At 44.7% G+C, this 21,587-nt stretch overlaps 2 protein-coding genes across 4 annotated transcripts in view; one reads left to right on the forward strand and one right to left on the reverse strand.

The window, feature by feature from the left end:
- The window catches only part of HDHD2 (haloacid dehalogenase like hydrolase domain containing 2), a 41,510-nt gene extending 33,389 nt beyond the window's left edge, over positions 1-8,121 (forward strand). Inside the window, exons 5-7 of the mRNA XM_073680567.1 lie at positions 5,991-6,207; positions 7,488-7,551; positions 7,873-8,121. Of these exons, the coding sequence (XP_073536668.1) occupies positions 5,991-6,207; positions 7,488-7,551; positions 7,873-7,976 (385 nt within the window). The 3' untranslated portion in view covers positions 7,977-8,121. The remainder of the gene's footprint in view (positions 1-5,990; positions 6,208-7,487; positions 7,552-7,872) is intronic.
- A 1,346-nt stretch (positions 8,122-9,467) lies between these two features.
- The window catches only part of KATNAL2 (katanin catalytic subunit A1 like 2), a 35,328-nt gene continuing 23,208 nt past the window's right edge, over positions 9,468-21,587 (reverse strand). For all 3 annotated transcript variants that reach the window (XM_073680536.1, XM_073680554.1, XM_073680545.1), the window contains 10 exons: positions 19,691-19,789; positions 19,253-19,330; positions 18,174-18,272; positions 18,028-18,091; positions 17,390-17,508; positions 15,906-15,997; positions 15,089-15,199; positions 13,357-13,519; positions 10,610-10,712; positions 9,468-9,791 (listed from right to left, as the gene is read on the reverse strand). In XM_073680536.1, coding sequence (XP_073536637.1) covers positions 9,652-9,791; positions 10,610-10,712; positions 13,357-13,519; positions 15,089-15,199; positions 15,906-15,997; positions 17,390-17,508; positions 18,028-18,091; positions 18,174-18,272; positions 19,253-19,330; positions 19,691-19,789 — 1,068 coding nt within the window. In that variant the 3' untranslated portion in view covers positions 9,468-9,651. The remainder of the gene's footprint in view (positions 9,792-10,609; positions 10,713-13,356; positions 13,520-15,088; positions 15,200-15,905; positions 15,998-17,389; positions 17,509-18,027; positions 18,092-18,173; positions 18,273-19,252; positions 19,331-19,690; positions 19,790-21,587) is intronic.

A 21,587-nucleotide genomic window follows, 5' to 3' on the forward strand; every position in this document is an offset into this window, starting at 1 on the left:
AGCATCATGTTGTGGGGTTGCTTTGCTGCAGGAGGGACTGGTGCACTTCAGAAAATGGATGGCTTCATGAGAAAAGAAGATGATGTGGCAATACTGAAGCAACATCTCAAGACATCAGCCAGGAAGTTAAAGCTTGGGCGGATATGGGTTTTCCAAATGGACAATGTCCTGAAGCATACTGCCAAAATGGTAACAAAGTGGCTTAAGGATAACAAAGTCAATGTTTTGGAGTGGCCATCACGAAGCCCTGATCTCAATACTATTGAAAATTTCTGGGCAAAGCTGAAAAGGCTGCGAGCAATGCGACCTACAAACCTGGATCAGTTACACCAGTTTTATCAGGAGGAATGGGCCCAAATTCCAACCAACTATTGTGAGAAGCTTGTGGACGGATATCCCAAACGTCTGACCCAAGTCATTCAGGTTAAGGGCAATGGTACCAAATACTAATGAAATGTATGGAAACTTTTGACTTTGCAGTAAGTAATAAAAATACCTTAAAACATTTTCTCTCTCTCATTATTCTGGCATTTGGCAAATATTAAACATCATGGTAATACTAACTGACCTAAAACGGGAAAGGTTTATTCTGATTTCATGTCAGATATTGAGAAAAACATGCAGATGTGTCTTTTTATACAGTGAAGGAAATAATTATTTGACCCCTTGCTGTTTTTGTAAGTTTGCCCACTGACCCAGACATGAACAGTCTATAATTTTAAGGGTAGGTTACATTGAGAGATAGAATATCCCAAAAAAATCAAGAAAGTCACATTGTATAAATTAGATACATTTATTTGCATTTTGCAGTGAGAAATAAGTATTTGATCCCTCTGGCAAACAACACTTAATACTTGATGGCAAATCCCTTGTTGGCAAGCACAGCAGTCAGACGTTGTTTGTAGTTGATGATGAGGTTTGCGCACATGTCAGGAGGAATTTTGGTCCACTCCTCTTTGCAGATCATCTCTAAATCATTCAGATTTTGAGGCTGTCGCTTGGCAACTCGGAGCTTCAACTCCCTCCATAAGGTTTCTATGGTATTAAGGTCTGGAGACTGGCTAGGCCACTCTATGACCTTAATGTGCTTCTTTTTGAGCCACTCCTTTGTTGCCTTGGCTGTATGCTTTGGATCATTGTTTTGGTGGAAGACCCAGCCATGACCTATTTTAATGTCATGGCGGAGGGAAGGAGGTGGTCACTCAGGATTTTACGGTACATGGCTCCATCCATTCTCCCATTGATGCGGTGAAGTAGTCCTGTGCCCTTTGCAGGGAAACACCCCCAAAACATAATGCTTCCACCTCCATGCTTGACAGTGGGGATGGTGTTCTTTGGGTCATAGGCAGCAATTCTCTTCCTCCAAACACGGCGAGTTGAGTTAATGCCAAAGAGCTCAATTTTTGTCTCATCTGACCACAGCACCTTCTCCCAATAACTCACAGAATCATCCAGGTGTTCATTGGCAAACTTCAGACGGCCCTGCACATGTGCCTTCTTGAGCAGGGGAACCTTGTGAGCTCTGCAGGATTTTAAACCTTTAAGGCGTAATGTGTTACCAATGGTTTTCTTGGTGACTGTGGTCCCAGCTGCCTTGAAATCATTAACAAGTTCCCCCTGTGTAGTTTTAGGCTGATCTCTCACCTTCCTCAAGATCAAGGATACTCCATGAGGTGAGATTTTGCATGGTGCCCCAGATCAATGTCGATTGACAGTCATTTTGTATTTCTTCCATTTTCCCAGCGTCTTACTTATGGTTTTGTAGCCCATTCCAGCTTTGTGCAGACAGATCTATAATCTTGTCCCTGACATCCTTAGAAAGCTCTTTGGTCTTGCCCATGTTGTAGAGGTTAGAGTCTGACTGATTAATTGAGTCTGTGGACAGGAGTCTTTTATACAGGTGACTATGTATAGACTATGTCTATAATGCAGGTAACGAGTTGATTAGGAGCGTCTAACTGGTCTGTAGGAGCCAGAACTCATAATGGTTTGTAGGGGATCAAATACTTATTTCTCACTGCAAAATGCAAAAAAAATTATCTAATTTATACAATGTGATTTTCTTGATTTTTTGGGGGGATATTCTATCTCTCAATGTTAAAATTAACCTATTATATATCTATCTAGCCGGTAATGTAGTGATATATTTCTCTATCCCCTTATATAAGAAACAAGTAGTCACCATACAGGCGTACATGTTGGGGAGAAGTAGAGGGGACCCCAGTGCTCAGGATGTGTAATATACTCAATTGAGAAACGACGTTAGTAGGAAAGGTGACGCTGTACAATATAACAAGCAATAATAAAAATGCAAAAAGTCAAGGTCACGGTGGGTGATAAGACACCAGAGGGGCCATGATATAGTAAGACGGGATGAGTGGTATTGGGGGGTCTTTTGTAGTCATTTCTTTTTTTTGTATTATTTTGTATTTTTTTTTTATTTGCATTCACTCTTCACAGCATTTATTTCCTTTCTATTCCTATTAGTATTTTTTTGGATTTATAATTGCATTTGTACTGATTTGTTTATTATATTTTTACATATTTTTTATTTTCTTTTGCATTCATTTTATTAGTTTCATTTGTCTTTTATTTTACTTTTTTTTTTTCATCCAGTGTTCTCTTTCTTTTCATTAATCTTATTTTTTATTTTCCTTTACCCTATTGCTATTTTATTTTCATTGCTTTACATTACTTTTTTATTTTATTTCCATGATTTATTGTATTGTATTTTGTAAAATTGATCTCTGTCCTCATTGCTTACATTTTATATTTTATTCATTTTAAATTTTCATTTATTTTATGCTACTTTTTTTTTTTTTTTACAGTTTTTTTTTTTATACTATTTTTATTTATTTATTTTTACAAATTTTGTTGTATTTTTTTCTTGTTCAAAATTGTGACATAAAAATAGAAAAGTGAAAATGTTGTGTCCTCACCACTAATACTTCCAGACTGACTGCACTCCCGGGTGCACTGTAGCGTGAGGGAGGTCAGGAGGTGCAGGGACCCTGTTTTATCTAATCTCCCTTCTACTCTTATCTTATCACCCTCATCATCTGCCGGAGATATAAAGCCATGTTCTCGGGTGAATTGCCGCCTTCTATAACTTATATGTTGGATCATTCACATCTTTCCTTCTCATTCTAAGGGCAGAATGAACCCCGCTCTTGCCCAGGTCAATGGTCTTACTGCCATTTGCCCATGTAATTACCCATGCGCTACCATCCCGTGAATTTTAGGTGTCCTGTCTATGCTCCACTGGTTCCACATAAGACTTGGGACCCCCATTCTAGTGATCTGTTGGGGTCCCAGCGATCATACATTGATAGGTGTTAAATGCTTTATGTGGGAAAATCCCTTTAAAAGGGAATCTGTCAGCAGGTTTTTGCTATATAATCTGATGTAGGGGCAGAGAGCAAGATTCCAGCGATGTGTCACTTTAAAGGGAATCTGTCAGCAGTTTTTTTTCTATTTAATCTGATGTAGGGGCAGAGAGCAAGATTCCAGCGATGTGTCACTTTAAAGGGAATCTGTCAGCAGTTTTTTTGCTATTTAATCTAATGTAGGGGCAGAGAGCAAGATTCCAGCGATATGTCACTTATTATGCTGTAGTTTCAATACAACCAGTGTTTTATCAGCAGGAGATTATCACTGCTGGACTAGATCTCATGTGCAGGGCAGTCTAGCTAATCCGTATAACCCCGCCCCCAGTGCTGATTGGCAGCTTGTTGACAGTTGTGTACAGGAAGCTGCCAATCAGTGGTGTGGGCGGGGTTATACACAGCTCTGCATTCTGAGCACCACTACATTTACAATAGAGAAAACAGGGATTCTATCAAAACTGCACCAAGCAGCCAAGTAAGTGACACATCGCTGGAATCAGGGTCTCTGCCCCTACATCATGCTGCTTTCAGATTACATAGTAAAAACCTGCTGACAGTTTCACTTTAATAAAGGAGAGTCTCTGATCATGATCCTCATCTATTAGTGGGCTATTCTCTTTCCCGCTGCACAGAATGCCCGCTTCCTCGGCACTCTTGATCTGCTGCGCATGCGCTGGATTACGCACGCCCACAACCCCGGCCAGACGACATAGACTTACTAATAGGGAATGGCCGCCGTAAGCCTTCTAAACAGTGGAGCGAGTCGTAAGACCATATGAGATCACTCCGGTGAGTATTTCACTATAGGACGTCACTCAGGGGGTTTCCTACTCAGGACCCACTTTTATTAGCCAAGACGGTATTAGAGAGAGAGAGTCTCTTTTCCTGACGGACCGGGGTCATCCATGCATAAGATGGGAAAGCCATTGATTTCAAGTGTGCAATGTCTCAAGTTTACCTACAGCAACGATGTAGGGTAATTAAAGGGGTTTTACTGGTTCAGAAAATCCCTATCCCCGGGCTGAAGTTTGTTTGATTTAAAAACAAAAAAATTGTGCTTTACTCACCCTCCACTGGTCCATAAAACAAAGATTTTTTCTTTGCTCACCCTCCACAGGTCCATAAAACAAAGAAATAAGCTTTGCTCACCCTCCCCGGGTCCAGCATTGAGTCTCCACCGCTCCTCCCCATGTTATTATCTGCAGCTCTGACGTTAATCAGTTAGGTCAGTGCCTCGCGCTGTCCCCTCGGTCAGGTCCACTATGAGTAGGAAGCACAGATACGGTCCATTATTAGTTCCACTATCTATATATTCTATGTAACCCGCACGGACCCTCGTGTGGCACTACTACTCCCATCCTCTCCCAGCGCATCTATAGCTCCTGATAGATGTGAATTGCTGCACTGAGCGGCTCTTATCACTGATGTATCCGGAGATCTGATCTAGGGTCATAAATGTGGTGGCTGTAATGAAGGGCTCTGCCATCCTATCGGGCTTCTGCTTCAACCTGGGATTAACCCTATACTCTACAACCTGTATGTCACCAGCAAGTGCAACTCACCCCCCCTCCCCCGATAGCCTGGTTCTTAGAGGGGTCCATGCTGCACGCTCAGCTGAATTGAGGATTATTAGGAAAGATATGTCTCCTTCTCAATGAGCGTTGACTCAATTTCTTTTGAAGAAGTATTTTCCATTTTATTGTTGGGGAACCGTTCCAATAAGGTTATGTCTAAATTGGACATCCCCTTTAAAAATAACTTGCCACTTGCCATAAATATGTATTTGTCTTTTACCTGGTGTAAATGCCGCTGTTCTCCTGAATCCGGCGATGTTTCTCTTTCGCTCCTGCGCCTCTCCATTCCCGAGATATGGGCCCTTCTTTTCTGTATACAAATTTAGTCTTGTTATCCAACTGGGTGTGACACTCAGTAAAAGATCCACACCCTCTTGGTTAAAAATACCAAAGCGGAAAAGTGGCCATATCTCAGGAACGGAGAGGCGCAGGAACAAAAGAGAAACATCGCCGGATTCAGGAGAACAGCGGCATTTACACCAGGTAAAAAAAAATTACATATTTCCTAATTACCCCACATGCATGCTCAAATCAGCTGAGCGTGCATGGGCTTTAAATGAAGAGAGGAGAACAAGCTGCACCCTGATACCTATGACTTATACCAAGTGAGCGCAAAAGACTTCTATCCTCATATTAAATGTCAGCAGACACCATACACATTAAAGGGTCGGCCACTCCTGCAGAAGTGGACGGGATTGGCCTACTTTACTGACATCTATGAGTCCTGTTCTTAGAAGCCCCAGTGATCAGGTGCAAAATGTTTAGCCACCTGGCAGTCAATGTTCAATATTCCTGCAGCGCCACCTCTGGGGGGATGCAGCATTGCACCCTTGCCATTAAAATGTGTGGTAATGAATTTAGTGGTTGGGGGGGGGGGGGTTTCCATTGTGACTCAGGGTCTTTTTAAATTGCCATGGTAGCTGCACAAATAGGGGGCAAAAAATCAGGTCAGTAGAGACCCCCCACCCCCGATAAGACAAGCTATATACTCGGCAATGTGCCTTTACACTTTCCATCCTCTTCTTTCCAGACTGGCGCTCGATGGCGCCCCCATCATAGCCATACACAAAGCCAGGTATTACAAGAAGAAGGACGGCTTAGCGCTGGGTCCCGGCCCATTTGTGACAGCTTTGGAATATGCGACAGACACTAAGGCCATTGTGGTGGGAAAACCAGAGAAGACTTTTTTCCTAGAAGCCTTGAGGAGCACAGACTGCCGCCCGGAGGAGGCGGTGATGATAGGAGACGTAAGTGACATGGAGGAAGGACTACTGCCCTCCCGAGTGCATCTATCTATATATCGCATATCTGATCCAGATCTATCTATTACACCTCGGCCGCTACATTTTTGTTCATTTATTTTGATAGCATTTGAAATGTAGCACTGCCCTCTTGTGGACTCGCCTGGTCATTACCATGTTGAGCTGAATATGCATGCATTAGGTGGAGTCCTCTCTATGGTCAGTTGAGGCCGTGTTCACACATAGTGTAAATTATGTTTTTTGTTTTTTTCTGCTGCTTTTTATCCACATTTTCTGCACCAAACAGCTCTGATTATTGCGTTTATTTGATGCAGCGGTTTTTTTTATACATTTTTTTTAGTACTGAAATGCTTTGAATATGAACTTAAAAACAGAAATGCATTTATTTTTTTTAGATTTACACAGAAAAAAAGCAAAAAAAAAAACAGCAGAGTTTAACAGCGACGTAACACGGAGTGGGCATGAATTTTAATGAAATCACATCCACTTTGCTTGGAACATTGAAGGGGGTATTCCCATCTCCAGGATCCTATCCCAATATGTAGTAGATTTAATAATAATAATAATAATAATATTGGCAAATACCTCCAATTAGAAATGTAGTATAGTTCTTCTGATTCACTATGTCACTAACCTCATGTACAGGGCTCTGCAGTAGCTTAGATATCCATGGTTGCAACCACTAAGAATGCAGTGCCCTGCACATGGAGTAAACGACATAGCGAATCAGAAGAACTATACTACTTTTCTATGTCGCTTACCCCATGTGCAGGGTATTCTAGTAGCTTAGATATCCATGGTTACAACCACTAACAATTAACTAACCGTCATTATAAGAGTGGCCGTAACCATGGTGATACCTATGCCCTGCACATGGGGTAAGTGACATAGCGAATACATTTCTAATTGTAGGTATTTGCTAATATTATTATTATTACACCTACTACATATTGGGATAGGATCTTGGAGATGGGAATACCCCTTTAAACGCAGATTTTTTGCACAAAAAATGGAAGTAACACAGCATTTACGCTACATGGGAACATGGCCTTAGGATTCAGCAGCCGTGCGCCAGGCCTGTGCGAGCGCGATGACATCGTCTGATCGTGATCCCTCCACACTGGGAGGTCATGATTGGGGTCTTTAGGGCCGACCACGTTTTGCATCTCAGCCTCTGGTGGGACGGGACTTACTATGATCCTAGATAAATATCTCAGGTATAAAATACAGGTTTACTATATGGATTTTTTTTCCTTTCCATACAGGACTGCAGAGATGATATTGGGGGTGCACAGGACACTGGCATGCTGGGGATACTAGTAAAAACTGGTATGTATCTGTTACATTCTTAGGTCTGCCTCATATATACCTCTTGTTTCATTAGAGGCTGTTTGATCCTCCCTCATGCTTTACACTGCAGCTCTGCTTGTTTAGATCATTACCAGACTAAATCCCAGGCTTGAGTCACATCTGCTTTATAGCAAGGACAGAATATAATCTACACCTCTTGGGGGCTTTTTTTTTTAGGATTAACCAGATGTCTGGGTTACTGCTCATTGGCAGACACCCCCCGAGCTCCAGCCTCTTGAGACATCCGGTAACCATGCTGGGAGTTGTACTTTGACATTTTCTGTCTCGTCTGCTTCACAGGGAAGTACAGGATAGGCGATGAGTCCAAAATCACCCCCGCGCCTCACCTGACCTGTGCCAGCTTCCCGCAGGCTGTGGATCACATACTGAAGAATCTGCTGTGAGGACGCGGTGAGATTACTGTGCAGGAGAGGAGCGCGGCGGACTGTCAGGATCGCACATCGATGCAATGCAACATGGAGCAAGCCGTTAGAGGAACCCGCACTATGCCGTCCCCGAAAATATTGATCTGATGGCGGACATAGCCTTCCTGACCTCAGGGCATTACTGTATTAAAAAATGTCTTTCCTGTCTTCATGTACGATTCACTTGTAAAGTGTTTTCCTCCGTCGTTATGTTGTTAGTGCTGCAGAGCGCTCCGTCTTCACTAACAGGGCTGTTGTCATCATCGTCTGCCATGTTACACATACAGTGTCAGGGTCACCATCTCTACAAGGCTGCTCACACTTGTTACAATGTGACAGAGAAAGGTGCTGATGCTGCTGTAATCACAGGACTTCATTAGCCAGCTAGTTACAACAGCTTCCTATCTCAGCAAGGAGAACTTAATTCAAGCCTCCTCACACATTACAATATGCTCTCTTCCTCCATATTATAGAGAAAGGTGCTGATGCTGCTGTAATCACAGGACTTCATTAGCCCGCTAGTTACAACAGCTTCCTATCTCAGCAAGGAGAACTTAATTCAAGCCTCCTCACACATTACAATATGCTCTTCTCCTCCATATGACAGAGAAAGGTGCTGATGCTGCTGTAATCACAGGACTTCATTAGCCAGCTAGTTACAACAGCTTCCTATCTCAGCAAGGAGAACTTAATTCGAGTCTCCTCCTACTTGCGAGTGACACGGCATTGACCTCTCATTTTTAAAAATTATGGATTAGAAACGTGAACCACTGAAGATACGGTTAAGGATGAGGCTACACGGTGACTTTGGCCGCTACACGTCGTGCGACCGGAGATCGCTAGGTGTCGCTGCTATTTTGCAGAGCAATAGAATTGAATGCTGCACACAATTGGGATTTTTGCGTCTTGCTCATCACAATGTGACCCCATTCCTTTGTACTGCGCTGCGGTGATAGCAGCGACGCCTAGCAATCTTTGGGGAGTCACAGCCTACAGGGGGTTCTCATCATAATAATAAAGTTGTCCCCCCGCTTACAAGCAGTTGACTAACACTATATATGACCACAAGTTTTCTCGGAGACTGCAGTCAATCATAGTTGAGCATGCCCAACTATGGAGAAGAAGCCATGTCTCTCCTCCTTGCATATGGCAGTTACACTACTGTGTGCATGCTCCCCCTGCGCAGTGGCAATGATTGACAGCATCTTGCACTAATCTGGTGACCGTGGACGGGGAGATCGGTAACGATTAGACTTTAGGGGTAGAGCTAAACTGAACAGGATCAAACCCGACAAATCAGTGTGAAAGAAAGGCGCGAGTTCTGGGCGCTCCTCGGCCGGCACAATCTCCCATTACTCACATGCCTGTTAACACCACATTGCCGGCCTCTACCACCCTGGCATCAGCACCGTTGGATCAAATCTGGTGCCAACTCATTTCCTGCTTGTAAATTCATCCCTGGTGCATTAGTAAAATAATAACACTTTATTTCATGTTGCTTTTTCTTTAAATAGTTAATACAGTGCAAAATGTGACATAAACGGAGTAAGAAGCCTCGTGCCTGGCGTCCAGGTCACAGGCTGTATGGCGGGGGGCAGTCTGTTCCCGGAGCGGTGCAGCGGTGGTGGTGGCCACCAGCGTCTCTTTTCCTTTCTCACACAGACTCAAACTCCCTTTGCCAGGCGTTATATTTTTCGGCCAGACTTTTTGCTGATGGCTTTGTATGTGCTAAAACTTCAAGAAAATCGGATGTGGTCACTGTGTCCAGATGAATAAATGGCAGGTCCTGGCTCCCTGGAGGAAGTAAACTCAGAGTTAGTGTCCGCCCGCCTATGGCAGGAATCCTTTACACCATTAGCAGACCTCCGTGCTTCCTTAGTTTTGGCCTCACACTAAGCCTAAAGAATCATTTATATCGCACCAGAACGCTTCACTGCATGGAGAACGTTATTTTTAAGGATGGAAGAAAAGCTGTGAAGTGAAACATTATGGCGCCTCAAATTTTTTAAAGATATAATCAGTGCCTGCCGGTGTCCGGCGACCAAATCCATGCCTGCCGGTGTCCGGCGACCAAAGCCGTGCCTGCCGGTGTCCGGCGACCAAAGCCGTGCCTGCCGGTGTCCGGCGACCAAAGCCGTGCCTGTCGATGACCGAAGCTGTGCCTGCCGGTGTCCGGCCACCGAAGCCGTGCCTGCCGGTGTCCGGCCACCGAAGCCGTGCCTGCCGGTGACCGATGCTGTGCCTGCTGGTGACAGCCCACTGATTCTTTGGTGTCACCTCTGGCTTTCATTTCCTTTGCTGACAGTTTGCAGATTAGAGGTTTGTCACAGTGATGGATCTTAATGGACTGAAGTTGGCGCCAGAGAACAGGCAGGAGTTAAACCTATGGGCTATGGCAGGAAATGTCTGCAGACTGAGTATAATAGCAGAAGTCTCCTCCGCCCGGCGTACTATAGGTGTATTGGCTTTTGCTGCTGTTCATGTTGCAGTTTTTGGAACAATTGTCATAATCGTGGTAAATCCAGTGTGCATACTGCCCAAACACCAAAGTCGTGTCATATACACAAGCTCTCAGAAAATCCACTTTACTGCTCCCCACCCCAAACAGTTACCTTGTTGGTGATTCTCCAGAGCGTGGAAGACTTTCCTAACCGGCCTCATGGCGGCTTCTTTACACACCAGCTTAATGTCTGATCCGGAGTAACCGTCAGTCTCCTGCACACAGGACGGAAGAGCAAAGTAAGAAACGTCCTGCACGGGACCGGACCACTCACCGCAGCAACGGCCGGTGTTAGTCATGGCATACGGCGTACACATTTTTATGTAACTACAAATTTTCGATTTTAAGGCTATGTTGCCACATATTTAATGGGGGTGTAACTTTCTCGTCAACGATCCATTGTCTATGGGACTGCCGGAGATCGCCTCCGCTCTGTTGTCTATGGGACTGCTGGAGATCGCCTCCGCTCTGTTGTCTATGGGACTGCCAGAGATCACCTCTGCTCTGTTGTCTATGGGACTGCCGGAGATCGCCTCCGCTCTGTTATCTATGGGACTGCCAGAGATCACCCCGCTCTGTTGTCTATGTGACTGCCAGAGATCACCCCGCTCCGTTGTCTATGGGACTGCCAGAGATCGCCACTGCTCCGTTGTCTATGGGACTGCCAGAGATCACCCCGCTCTGTTGTCTATGTGACTGCCAGAGATCACCTCTGCTCTGTTGTCTATGTGACTGCCAGAGATCACCCCGCTCTGTTGTCTATGTGACTGCCAGAGATCACCCCGCTCTGTTGTCTATGTGACTGCCAGAGATCACCTCTGCTCTGTTGTCTATGTGACTGCCAGAGATCACCCCGCTCTGTTGTCTATGTGACTGCCAGAGATCACCCCGCTCTGTTGTCTTTGTGACTGCCAGAGATCACCCCGCTCCGTTGTCTATGGGACTGCCAGAGATCGCCACTGCTCCGTTGTCTATGTGACTGCCAGAGATCACCTCCGCTCTGTTGTCTATGTGACTGCCAGAGATCACCTCTGCTCTGTTGTCTATGTGACTGCCAGAGATCACCTCCGCTCTGTTGTCTATGGGACTGCCAGAGATCACCTTCGCTCTGTTGTCTATGGGACTGCCAGAGATTGCCTCCACTCTATTGTCTATGGGACTGCCAGAGATCGCCTCCGCTCTGTTGTCTATGGGACTGCCAGAGATCACCTCTGCTCTGTTGTCTATGTGACTGCCAGAGATCGCCTCCGCTCTGTTGTCTATGGGACTGCCAGAGATCACCTCTGCTCTGTTGTCTATGTGACTGCCAGAGATCACCTCCACTCTGTTGTCTATGGGACTGCCAGAGATCGCCTCCGCTCTATTGTCTATGGGACTGCCAGAGATCACCTCTGCTCTGTTGTCTATGGGACTGCCAGAGATCGCCTCCGCTCTATTGTCTATGGGACTGCCAGAGATCACCTCTGCTCTGTTGTCTATGGGACTGCCAGAGATCGCCTCCGCTCTGTTGTCTATGGGACTGCCAGAGATCACCTCTGCTCTGTTGTCCATGGGACTGCCAGAGATCGCCTCCGCTCTGTTGTCTATGGGACTGCCAGAGATCACCTCTGCTCTGTTGTCCATGGGACTGCCAGAGATCACCCCGCTCTGTTGTCTATGGGACTGCCAGAGATCGCCTCCGCTCTGTTGTCTATGGGACTGCCAGAGATCGCCTCTGCTCTGTTGTCTATGGGACTGCCAGAGATCACCTCCGCTCTGTTGTCTATGGGACTGCCAGAGATCGCCTCCGCTCTGTTGTCTATGGGACTGCCAGAGATCACCTCCGCTCTGTTGTCTATGGGACTGCCAGAGATCGCCTCCGCTCTGTTGTCTATGGGACTGCCAGAGATCGCCTCCGCTCTGTTGTCTATGGGACTGCCAGAGATCGCCTCCGCTCTGTTGTCTATGGGACTGCCAGAGATTGCCTCCGCTCTGTTGTCTATGGGACTGCCAGAGATTGCCTCCGCTCTGTTGTCTATGGGACTGCCAGAGATCGCCTCCGCTCTGTTGTCTATGGGACTGCCAGAGATCACCTCTGCTCTGTTGTCTATGGGACTGCCAGAGATCGCCTCTGCTCTGTTGTCTATGGGACTGCCAGAGATCGCCTCCGCTCTGTTGTCTATGGGACTGCCAGAGATCGCCTCTGCTCTGTTGTCTATGGGACTGCCAGAGATCACCTCTGCTCTGTTGTCTATGTGACTGCCAGAGATCGCCTCTGCTCTGTTGTCTATGGGACTGCCAGAGATCGCCTCCGCTCTGTTGTCTATGGGACTGCCAGAGATCGCCTCCGCTCTGTTGTCTATGGGACTGCCAGAGATCGCCTCTGCTCTGTTGTCTATGGGACTGCCAGAGATCACCTCTGCTCTGTTGTCTATGTGACTGCCAGAGATCGCCTCCGCTCTGTTGTCTATGTGACTGCCAGAGATCACCCCGCTCCATTGTCTCTTTCACTTTTTTTTTTCTCCTTTCTCCCTTTCTTTTTCTTTCTCGCTCTCTATTTCTCTCTCTGGATTGCCGCTTCCTTCCTCCTCTGGAGAGCTACTTTGTATATTTGTTTTCCCCAGTGACTATTATTATTATTATTATTATTATTCGTACGACTCCCTACACCGGCTGCATCTCCACATTCAGAACCAGCACTTTCCAAGGGGTAACCTACAGATTCCATCTAAGTAGTGACCTGCAGAACTTTTATGTTTTGGGTGTGAATGGAGAAGAAAGTGCAAATACAGCTTAAAATTAGTACAAGATAAAGCAGCTAAAAAACAACAAAAAAGCAACAATGTATATATACAGTAGTCAAATATACTCTGCATTTACCTCTCCCAGCATGCTGTACTCCAACTCAGTTCTCAGTTCCACCCCTCCGCTATTATTCACTGGTGGCAGCCATTGCTGGATCATTGACTCTCGAGCTTCTTTACAGGGCAAATCCACCAAAATCCTCTTCTCCAGCCTCCTTAACATGGCGTAATCCAGCTCCCTAACAAAGACATTGTTAATACCGGCATGGATGTCGATATGCTGCATAGAGGCCACATACACTAAGTAGTGAAAATAACCTGGTAATAGGATTCTCCAGGTCAGTACGGTCAAGGCGACAATATTATACAGATATATCTATCTATCTATATATATAGTTTATATATTATATTATTATATAGATAATTTATTATATTAGATATATATTATATTATTATATACATAATATATATATTAAGTAGATAGATTATATACATATATATAAATAGATATTATACAGATATATTTTAGTGATTAAAAATATTTAAGAAATTTGTAAAAAAAATAAAAAAAAAATACATTTGGATTTGTGTCTCCATTTTGTGAGACCCGTAACATTTTTATTTTTATTCTTGCATTGTTGGAGCGTGCGAGGGCTTGTGTTTTACATAACAACCTATATCTTTTATTGATAACTTTTTGTGATTACGTACAATGTTTTAATTGCTTTTTTTAAATGCATTCTGGAGAACTGAAAAAAAATAAAATGGCATTTCATTTTTTTTTTTGCTTTACGTTCACTATACAGCTTAATTTTATATTTTCATAGATCACATGTTTGCAGAAACGGTGATGACGAAATGGCTTTTTTTTTATTTTTAAAGTCAAACCAAACTTTTTATCTTTTTTTTTTAGTCCCTCTGGGGGACTTGAACCATAATTTGATGTATTTTTCTACTGTAGCATTGCAGTATATACACAAAATAACCATCTCTGCAGTCAGCTTCATAGCAGCACAAAGATGGCAGCCATAGGGGGTCTTCAAGCAGATCCCCCCGCCCCCCACCTGCCACGGTAAGCCAGCAGCACTCTAATCGCATCGCAAGGGTGGAAGGGAACCAACGGCGCGCGCTCAAAATGGCACGTCACCCTGATTGCACCACTTCAATGCTACTGTCAGTATCTGAGTATTTTTTTTTTTTTTTAACATTTTTTTTCTGCTTCAAAAAACATGTAAAATTGCACAAAAATAAAAAGTCTCTTCCTATTCATCTCCATTGTAAAAAAAATCCCTTTGCTGTTCATATATTGAGTCTTTTGAGCGTTTGGGTATTACACCTATGAGTCCTAATGCCAAAAAATTACTTTTGAGAAAGTCAGAATTGAGTATTTTTTTTTTTTTTTGCATGGCCCCAATAGTTTATGTTTGGAGATGACGTCCCTGCGCTGCTTATATAGAAGTATATTTGACCCATAAGATTACAGAGAGATGATGAGGGTTGTAGATGATCAGATCTCACATATGCACATGGCTATAAATCAGATTACAGCCAGGGCCACATTTAGCCCGGACTTCTGCAGCTTTAAGTACTTTACACTTGGAAGTTAAAACCCTTCTCAGCATAAACCGTAGTAAATAACTTGGCTGTGGAGTTGGTGGAGGCTCGGTAAATACTGGCATATGGCCGCAGGTTATTACAGATTATATTTTATTCCGAGGAATAAACATTAGAGGGAAGAGCTCACAATTAATCTTTAAATGTTTTAAGCAAAACTAAGGCCCTTTCTGCGGATCGTCCTCATCTCTCACCAAGGGAGATTGGAGGCGGCGAGAACGAATACCAGGTCGTCTGATCGGGACAAGCCGTCCATCTGAACTAGTAATTCTGTCTTCATCCTGCGACTTCCCTCGTGTTCTCCTCTGTCGGGAAAAAGAAAAAAAAAAAATGTCACGCAAGAAATTTATCGTTCTTTTATTTTATAGCACTGCCAATTTTTTTTTTTTTTTACTTTCCGATCTTAGAAAATCCCCTGTAAGTGGTGACATCCTGCTGGTATTAGTAGGATCATTTAAAAAAATTGTTTTGCTAAAACTAAAACTTAAAAAAAAAAAAAAAAAAAGGTTTTAAAACATCTTTCCATCACGAGTAGCGATTTTGTATCTCGACTTCACAGGAGTGAATTAGAGCAGAGTTGCAATATCACACGCAACCAGTGGTCATGGGCGGCGCTATTTCTGAAAGAAAGCATTCAGGTTTTTCAACCCCTTTTAAAATTTAAATATACACCATAAAACTACTAATAAAATAAAAATAATAATAATAATAAAAAATATAAGGGTATTCACAACCTGTACTGCACTGTCAGCCGCTGCAGATCTGCGGTGCAGAAATCCCAAAGCGAATGGGAAGAGCCCAAATTCATCCTAAGTCAGTAAAAACTGCCTTCGGATGTGAAATCAATGATTATAGGTCTTGACCGGTGAACAGTCATTATTTTAAACTCCAGGAGGAAACATTGGATTTTTTGGGGCTAATAATAAACGCTGGCTGCATTATTGGCTCCGTCTGTAGATCATCGATCCATTTTCTTCTGATGTGTATGGGGGCGGCTAGGCTTCTACTTACCCCGGTCCAGCTCCTCTCTGGCTCATCACAGATTCAAGTTCATCAAGGAAGATGGTGGACGGAGCATGGTATCGGGCAAGTTCGAATAAAACCTGGACGTAAAAAAAAAATAATAATTTTTATTAGGAATTGTAGTAGATAAAGTGTGGACTAATAACGTTTTTTTATGTATAGTAAATTAAGAAAATATCAATCAATCTAATTTGGATGCGGATCTGCTGCCTGTCCCCCCGACAGATGATATTGGGGGTCAGAAGGATCTGGCATGTCCGAATTCGGACTGCTGATCTTATTAGTCTCTGAGAGATAATCCGCGTCCGCAGTAGCTCTCTCTTAGAGAACGTGAGAGCGCTCGGCCAGCAGAGAGTCGGGGAGGATAGCTGCCGGCTTGTTACGCACTCAGGTGGAGCACGTGGTTTCGTGGATCCACTGTGCCACGGGGGTCGGGCTTACCTAGGAAGGGGCGTAGCTAAGCGGCTACCTGGTGTTCACTGGAGCTCCTGATGGTGGTCAGGCTGAGCTGTAGGTACCACTCCTGGCAGTTCCCGTTACTGCAGCGGCTAACCCCAGGGATGAGATACACAGACACAGATAGGTTCTGGATCCTCTGTGGAATGGTTACTGACAGACTCGGGCTCCTTTCAGACTACTAGGTTCAGGATCCATGGGTAGAACAGTTACTGACACGGAGACTCAGACAGGGCTGATTCGGAGACTGGTTGTAGCAGTCTGGATATACGGGGTACTCGGATAGGCACAAGTTCAGACACATGGGTCTCGGATACTGATCCAGGGACTGGCCGCATACGCACCGGGTTCAGGACTGGCCGCACACGGACTGGGTTCAGGACTGGCCGATCAATAACCAGGGACTTCAGGTTCGGGACTGGCCGCACATGGACCAGGGGATGGGGTTCAGGACTGGCCGCACAATGACCAAGGACTTCGGGTTCGGGACTGGCCGCACAAGGACAAGGGGACCTCACAACTCAGTAGAAGACTGCACACTACATAATGAGTCACAGTTGCTTGGTACCTAGTAAGTGTTTATTAAACAAGATACCTCCCAGCTATTGGCTGGGAGCCATCTTGCAGGTGCACTCTTATACAAAATGCCTCCCAGCCATTGGCTGGGGGCATTTACCTATATAGGCTCGATGCCCCTTTAAGAGCAGGGGAGCGCGCTAAAAGGAACTGCGGCCCGCACAACTCATGGAGACAAGGAGCACGTCAGGGAGCATGCTGCGCGGCTGGGGCGGTGAGTATGCCAGCGTCCCTGCATGGAGGGGTAAGAGGAACCATGCAGGGGCACCGTCAATAGCGTTACAAGGCTGAACGATGGCTATGTAAAGTGTATGAGGGGCTTACAAACTGTATGGAGTGATTTCAATATATTTTCATTGCTGGGAATATACTGCTGCAATAGTATAAATGTATGTATCAGCAAATAATAAGAGGATAATGAAGACCATCAACGTTCTTACCCGCACTAGTTTCTCCGAATCTCCTCTCCACTTGCTAACGATTGTAGATGCAGAAATATTGAAAAATGTGGTGTTACATTCTGTGGCCACGGCTTTAGCCAGCAAGGTCTTTCCAGTGCCTGAAACGCATCAGATAAAACAGACCTATAACGTTACGGTACTGATATCAGGTTCCCGTATTCAGGAAAGTCATGTCACATAGAATAATTGCTGTCTGCGATCCGTTTAGGACATGGTTACATTCGTTTGGCTGAAGACCTCGCCCCTTCCAATCCGAACACATGAAGGCTCAGTTCACCCAACTAAGCATATGTACTTAATAGGGAGAGGAGAATAAGTCACTTCCAGACACCCCTGCTGGTGGATTATAGCGTTTAAAGGGATTGTCCAGGCAGAAAGTAAACTTTCCCAGGAGTTTGGGAAACTTTTCTTTTTGCCCCTTTTAGAACTGACATGTCTTAATCCGACATGCCTGATCCTTCTTTACTTCCCCCGTCATCTGCTGAAGGGGCAAAGTCATATACTTTGGCTGTTCTTGCTGTAATAAGGATGGGGGTACATCCCTACTCTCCTCAGTTTTCCCTGTAGACGTGCTACAAGGTGTTCGGTGATATTGGGCTGGTGAACGATTCCTTTACCCGGCGGGCCGTATAGCAGGAGCCCCTTCCAAGGAGACAGAATCCCAGTGAAGAGCTGCGGGTACTGCGAGAAGAATACAAATAAATGATTTTCTAATGACTGTAATCATGCAGAAGTGATACAAAGGATTGTGCCATTTTCTCACTCTTATAGGATACACCACTGCCTCCTTCACTAATCGCTTCGCTGCATCCAGCCCGATAATGTCGTCCCACCGAACATTGGGGTTCTGCAGATATATGTCCTAAACAGATAAGAAACAGTAAGAGAAGACCCACTGCAGGGAATCATATTGTCACAGGGATACCGCGTCAGAGAGAGGCCAGAGGATCGCTGCATCTGGTTTCACACAGTCCTGCACTGGTTAGAAGTACTTCACCATCTTATTAAATAGTGCAGGTTTTTTCTTTGCTGTCAGTGCAAGGGTTAATCAGTTCAGTTGATTTCCTGGAGCTTTTCATTCTGGATTGTCTCAGCTGTTCAGTGTTAGCCACTCCTCTCTGCTATATATGCTCGTCTCTGGCACAGAGGGATTGCCAGTGTTAGTTCTTACTGCCTGGTTTTGGAGTTAGAGGTGTAGTTCGTGGTTGGAGTTGGCGTTTGGAGATTTGTTCAGGAGATGGTTGCTTGAGGTTTTGTTTGTGTGCACATCCTCATCCTCTCCTATTTCGTTTCTCCTTCCTTTAACTCCCATGTGTCCCACTCTGTTTGGTGAGTGTATTTTGTATGATTGTTATTTTCATTTTTCTCTGTGCGTCTTCCCTTGTTTGTCTGGTTAATGTATTCCTATACCATTGAGCTTCCCACTACCCTGGGTGGGGAAGGGGACAGATTAGGGCTGATATAGGCGCATAGCAAGGCACGAGAACCCAGAGTCTCCACCTTCAGGAGTAATCCGGGGGACAGGGATAGACTATTTCTAGGGACCTGGTTAGCCTGTGACCTCTCTGAGATATGAGATAGCAGCTACCTGATGAGAAGTGCTTAGCCCTGTAAGGAAAAAAATAATCCTGGATAACCCCTTTAAATGGAGCAATATCAGATGATTCAATTTAAAGGGATCTGCCCATAGACCCATCATGATTGAATACATTTGTAATGTCACTTTTATGGTAGCTGAGTTTACTGTATCAGTACCTGCACAATATTGTATATACATTACATATCAGTATATACACTTCTATCTAACTCTTTAAAAACAAGAAAAAAAAAGTATAAACTCACTCGACTTATCACCGCAGCCAATTCTCTCATCTCACTATTGGCACCGAAAAATGTGCTGACCGGCTTCAGTAATCTTTCCTAGGAAATTAAAAAGTTACTCCTATCTGTAATTCAGATAAATTATTAAAAAATGTGTAAAGAGGTTTATAAAAGTGCTTTGTATATCTGTATAGTCCTTATTCTACGCCATATTTTATCATGATTATTGAGCGGTCACTTATGTTGAAAGTTTAAAAAAAAATAAAGAATTTAAGGGAAAAAAAATATATACATATACATAAGTTTTACAGTTTGGGCAAATAATTTAGGTCACATAAAGAATGGTCGGTTTGTTCGTTCATCGGTCGATCGCTGCCACTTTTTCCACAAGCCGATGATCGACAACGTCAGGTCCTATAAATTGTCCCATACAATGTATAATCCGACAGTGCCACTTACAGAAGGGTCAGGATTGTAGTTCAGGGTGTTCATTGCGATTTCGTTGGACGCCCCCTTTATTGCATCCTGGATCATTCCACGAAAGTCAATGATCTGTCCCTGTACAATTCACAAAACATAAATCATAAAGAGAAACGAGTACAACGATGTGTAAATTGTATCCTCTCCATCTCTCCAGAAGGATTATCCAATGGCATGAAAATAAAATCTAATTATTGTAGAAGGGAACATTGTGAACCATTGTAAAAGGCAGGGTAGTGTTGTAAAGCTATAAAAGACCCCATATACTGTGTGTGCAAAAGTATGTGCCCCTTCCACATCCCCCTCCAGGAGCTTTCCTGACCTCCCGTCCTACATCCACCATAGACATTAATATGGAGTCTTCCCCTCTGCAGATATAATGGCTCCCGCTCTTCTGGGGAGGATTTATACAAGATTTGGGAAAATTTTGCCCCTTCATCCAGAAGATCATTAGTGGGGTGAGACCCTGATGTTGGGGGGAGGCCGGGCTCACAATCTCCATTATAGGATGGGGCTGAGGTCCGGCCTCTGCGGCCGCTCATGTTCTCCCCCATGACTGTATGGAGCTTGTGCACTGGGCTCAGTCATGGGGAACAGAAAAGGGTGAACCCCAAACTGTTCCCACAAAGCTGGAGGCTACAATTGTCCACAATGTCTTGTGCTGAAGATTAAGATTTCCCTTCACTGGAGCTAAGGAGCCGAGGCCGCCCCCTGATAACAGCCCAGAGCATTATCCTCCTCCATCATCTGTACAGGGGCCACAGTGCAGTCAAGGGGGAACGTTCTCCTTCACCAAACCCAGACTCCTCCATCAGACGCAGAGAAGTGTGATCCGTCACTGCACAGAACACGTCTCCTCCAGAGTCCAGTGGTGGCGGCTTTACACCACTCCATCCGACGCTCGGCAGCTGCTCGGCCATGAAGGTCCCAGCGGGGGCGCAGTGTTTGTGCTGGTGTTATACCAGAGGAGGTCTGGACTCTGCAGTTATGGGGTCAGCGGAGCGGTGGTGACTTTTCTGCCCTCTGCTCCTCAGCACTCGGCCCCCCCATCTGTAAAGTTACAGGGTCTCCACTTCGTGGCTGAGTTGCTGCGGTTCCTTCCACTTCTCAGTAATATCACTCACAGGTGATGGGGGAAGATTTAGGAGAAGAATCGTCATAAATGGACTTGTTACCCCGGTGGCTCAGATTACAGGACCGCGCTGGTATCAGGGAGCTCTGCACCACCAGCTGCTCTGTAATGTTAGTAAAGGCAGATGGCATGGCGGGGGGCTGGAGGTTATACACCGGTGGGGTGAGGGGATGGATGTTATACACCGGGGGGGAGGTGGGGCCGGGAGTTATACACTGGGGGCGGAGAGCCAGAGGTTATATACCGGTGTGGGGGAGGGTGAAGGTTATACACCAGGGGCAAAGGGACAGAATAAAAAACTGGAATTCATTAACACTTGTGTCCCTTCTCCATCTCTTCTGATAGTTTGCTACAATGTATCAGGGCAGCAGCAATGGGTCACATTTACTAATGTTGTAAGACAGTGTAATGTAGCCCCGACAATCTAAAAATGCCCCTCTGTGGCGATCATGGCGCGATAGATTTGACACATCTTGGTAGAAGTTGACACCTTCCTTACTTGTCTTACCATTAATTTGCACCAAATACCCGCACATGCTGATAATAACTTACGACTCTTCTTAACTATATCCAATTTCGGACATGTGTCAAGCAGGACGCACAGCGACAGTCTATTTGGGGCAAAACTTTGAAAACTTGAAATAATGAAAAAAAAAAACTTTGCACCAGAATTCCTTTGTAAATGTGGCCCAATACGTCATCCTGAAGTCTCGGCTGTCTGGTTTACTAAAAAACTGCATAGAC

Source organism: Phyllobates terribilis, unplaced genomic scaffold (genome assembly GCF_046119375.1).
Source record: "Phyllobates terribilis strain yellow unplaced genomic scaffold, ASM4611937v1 Scaffold_1__5_contigs__length_1240528914, whole genome shotgun sequence".
Classification (NCBI taxonomy): domain Eukaryota; kingdom Metazoa; phylum Chordata; class Amphibia; order Anura; family Dendrobatidae; genus Phyllobates; species Phyllobates terribilis.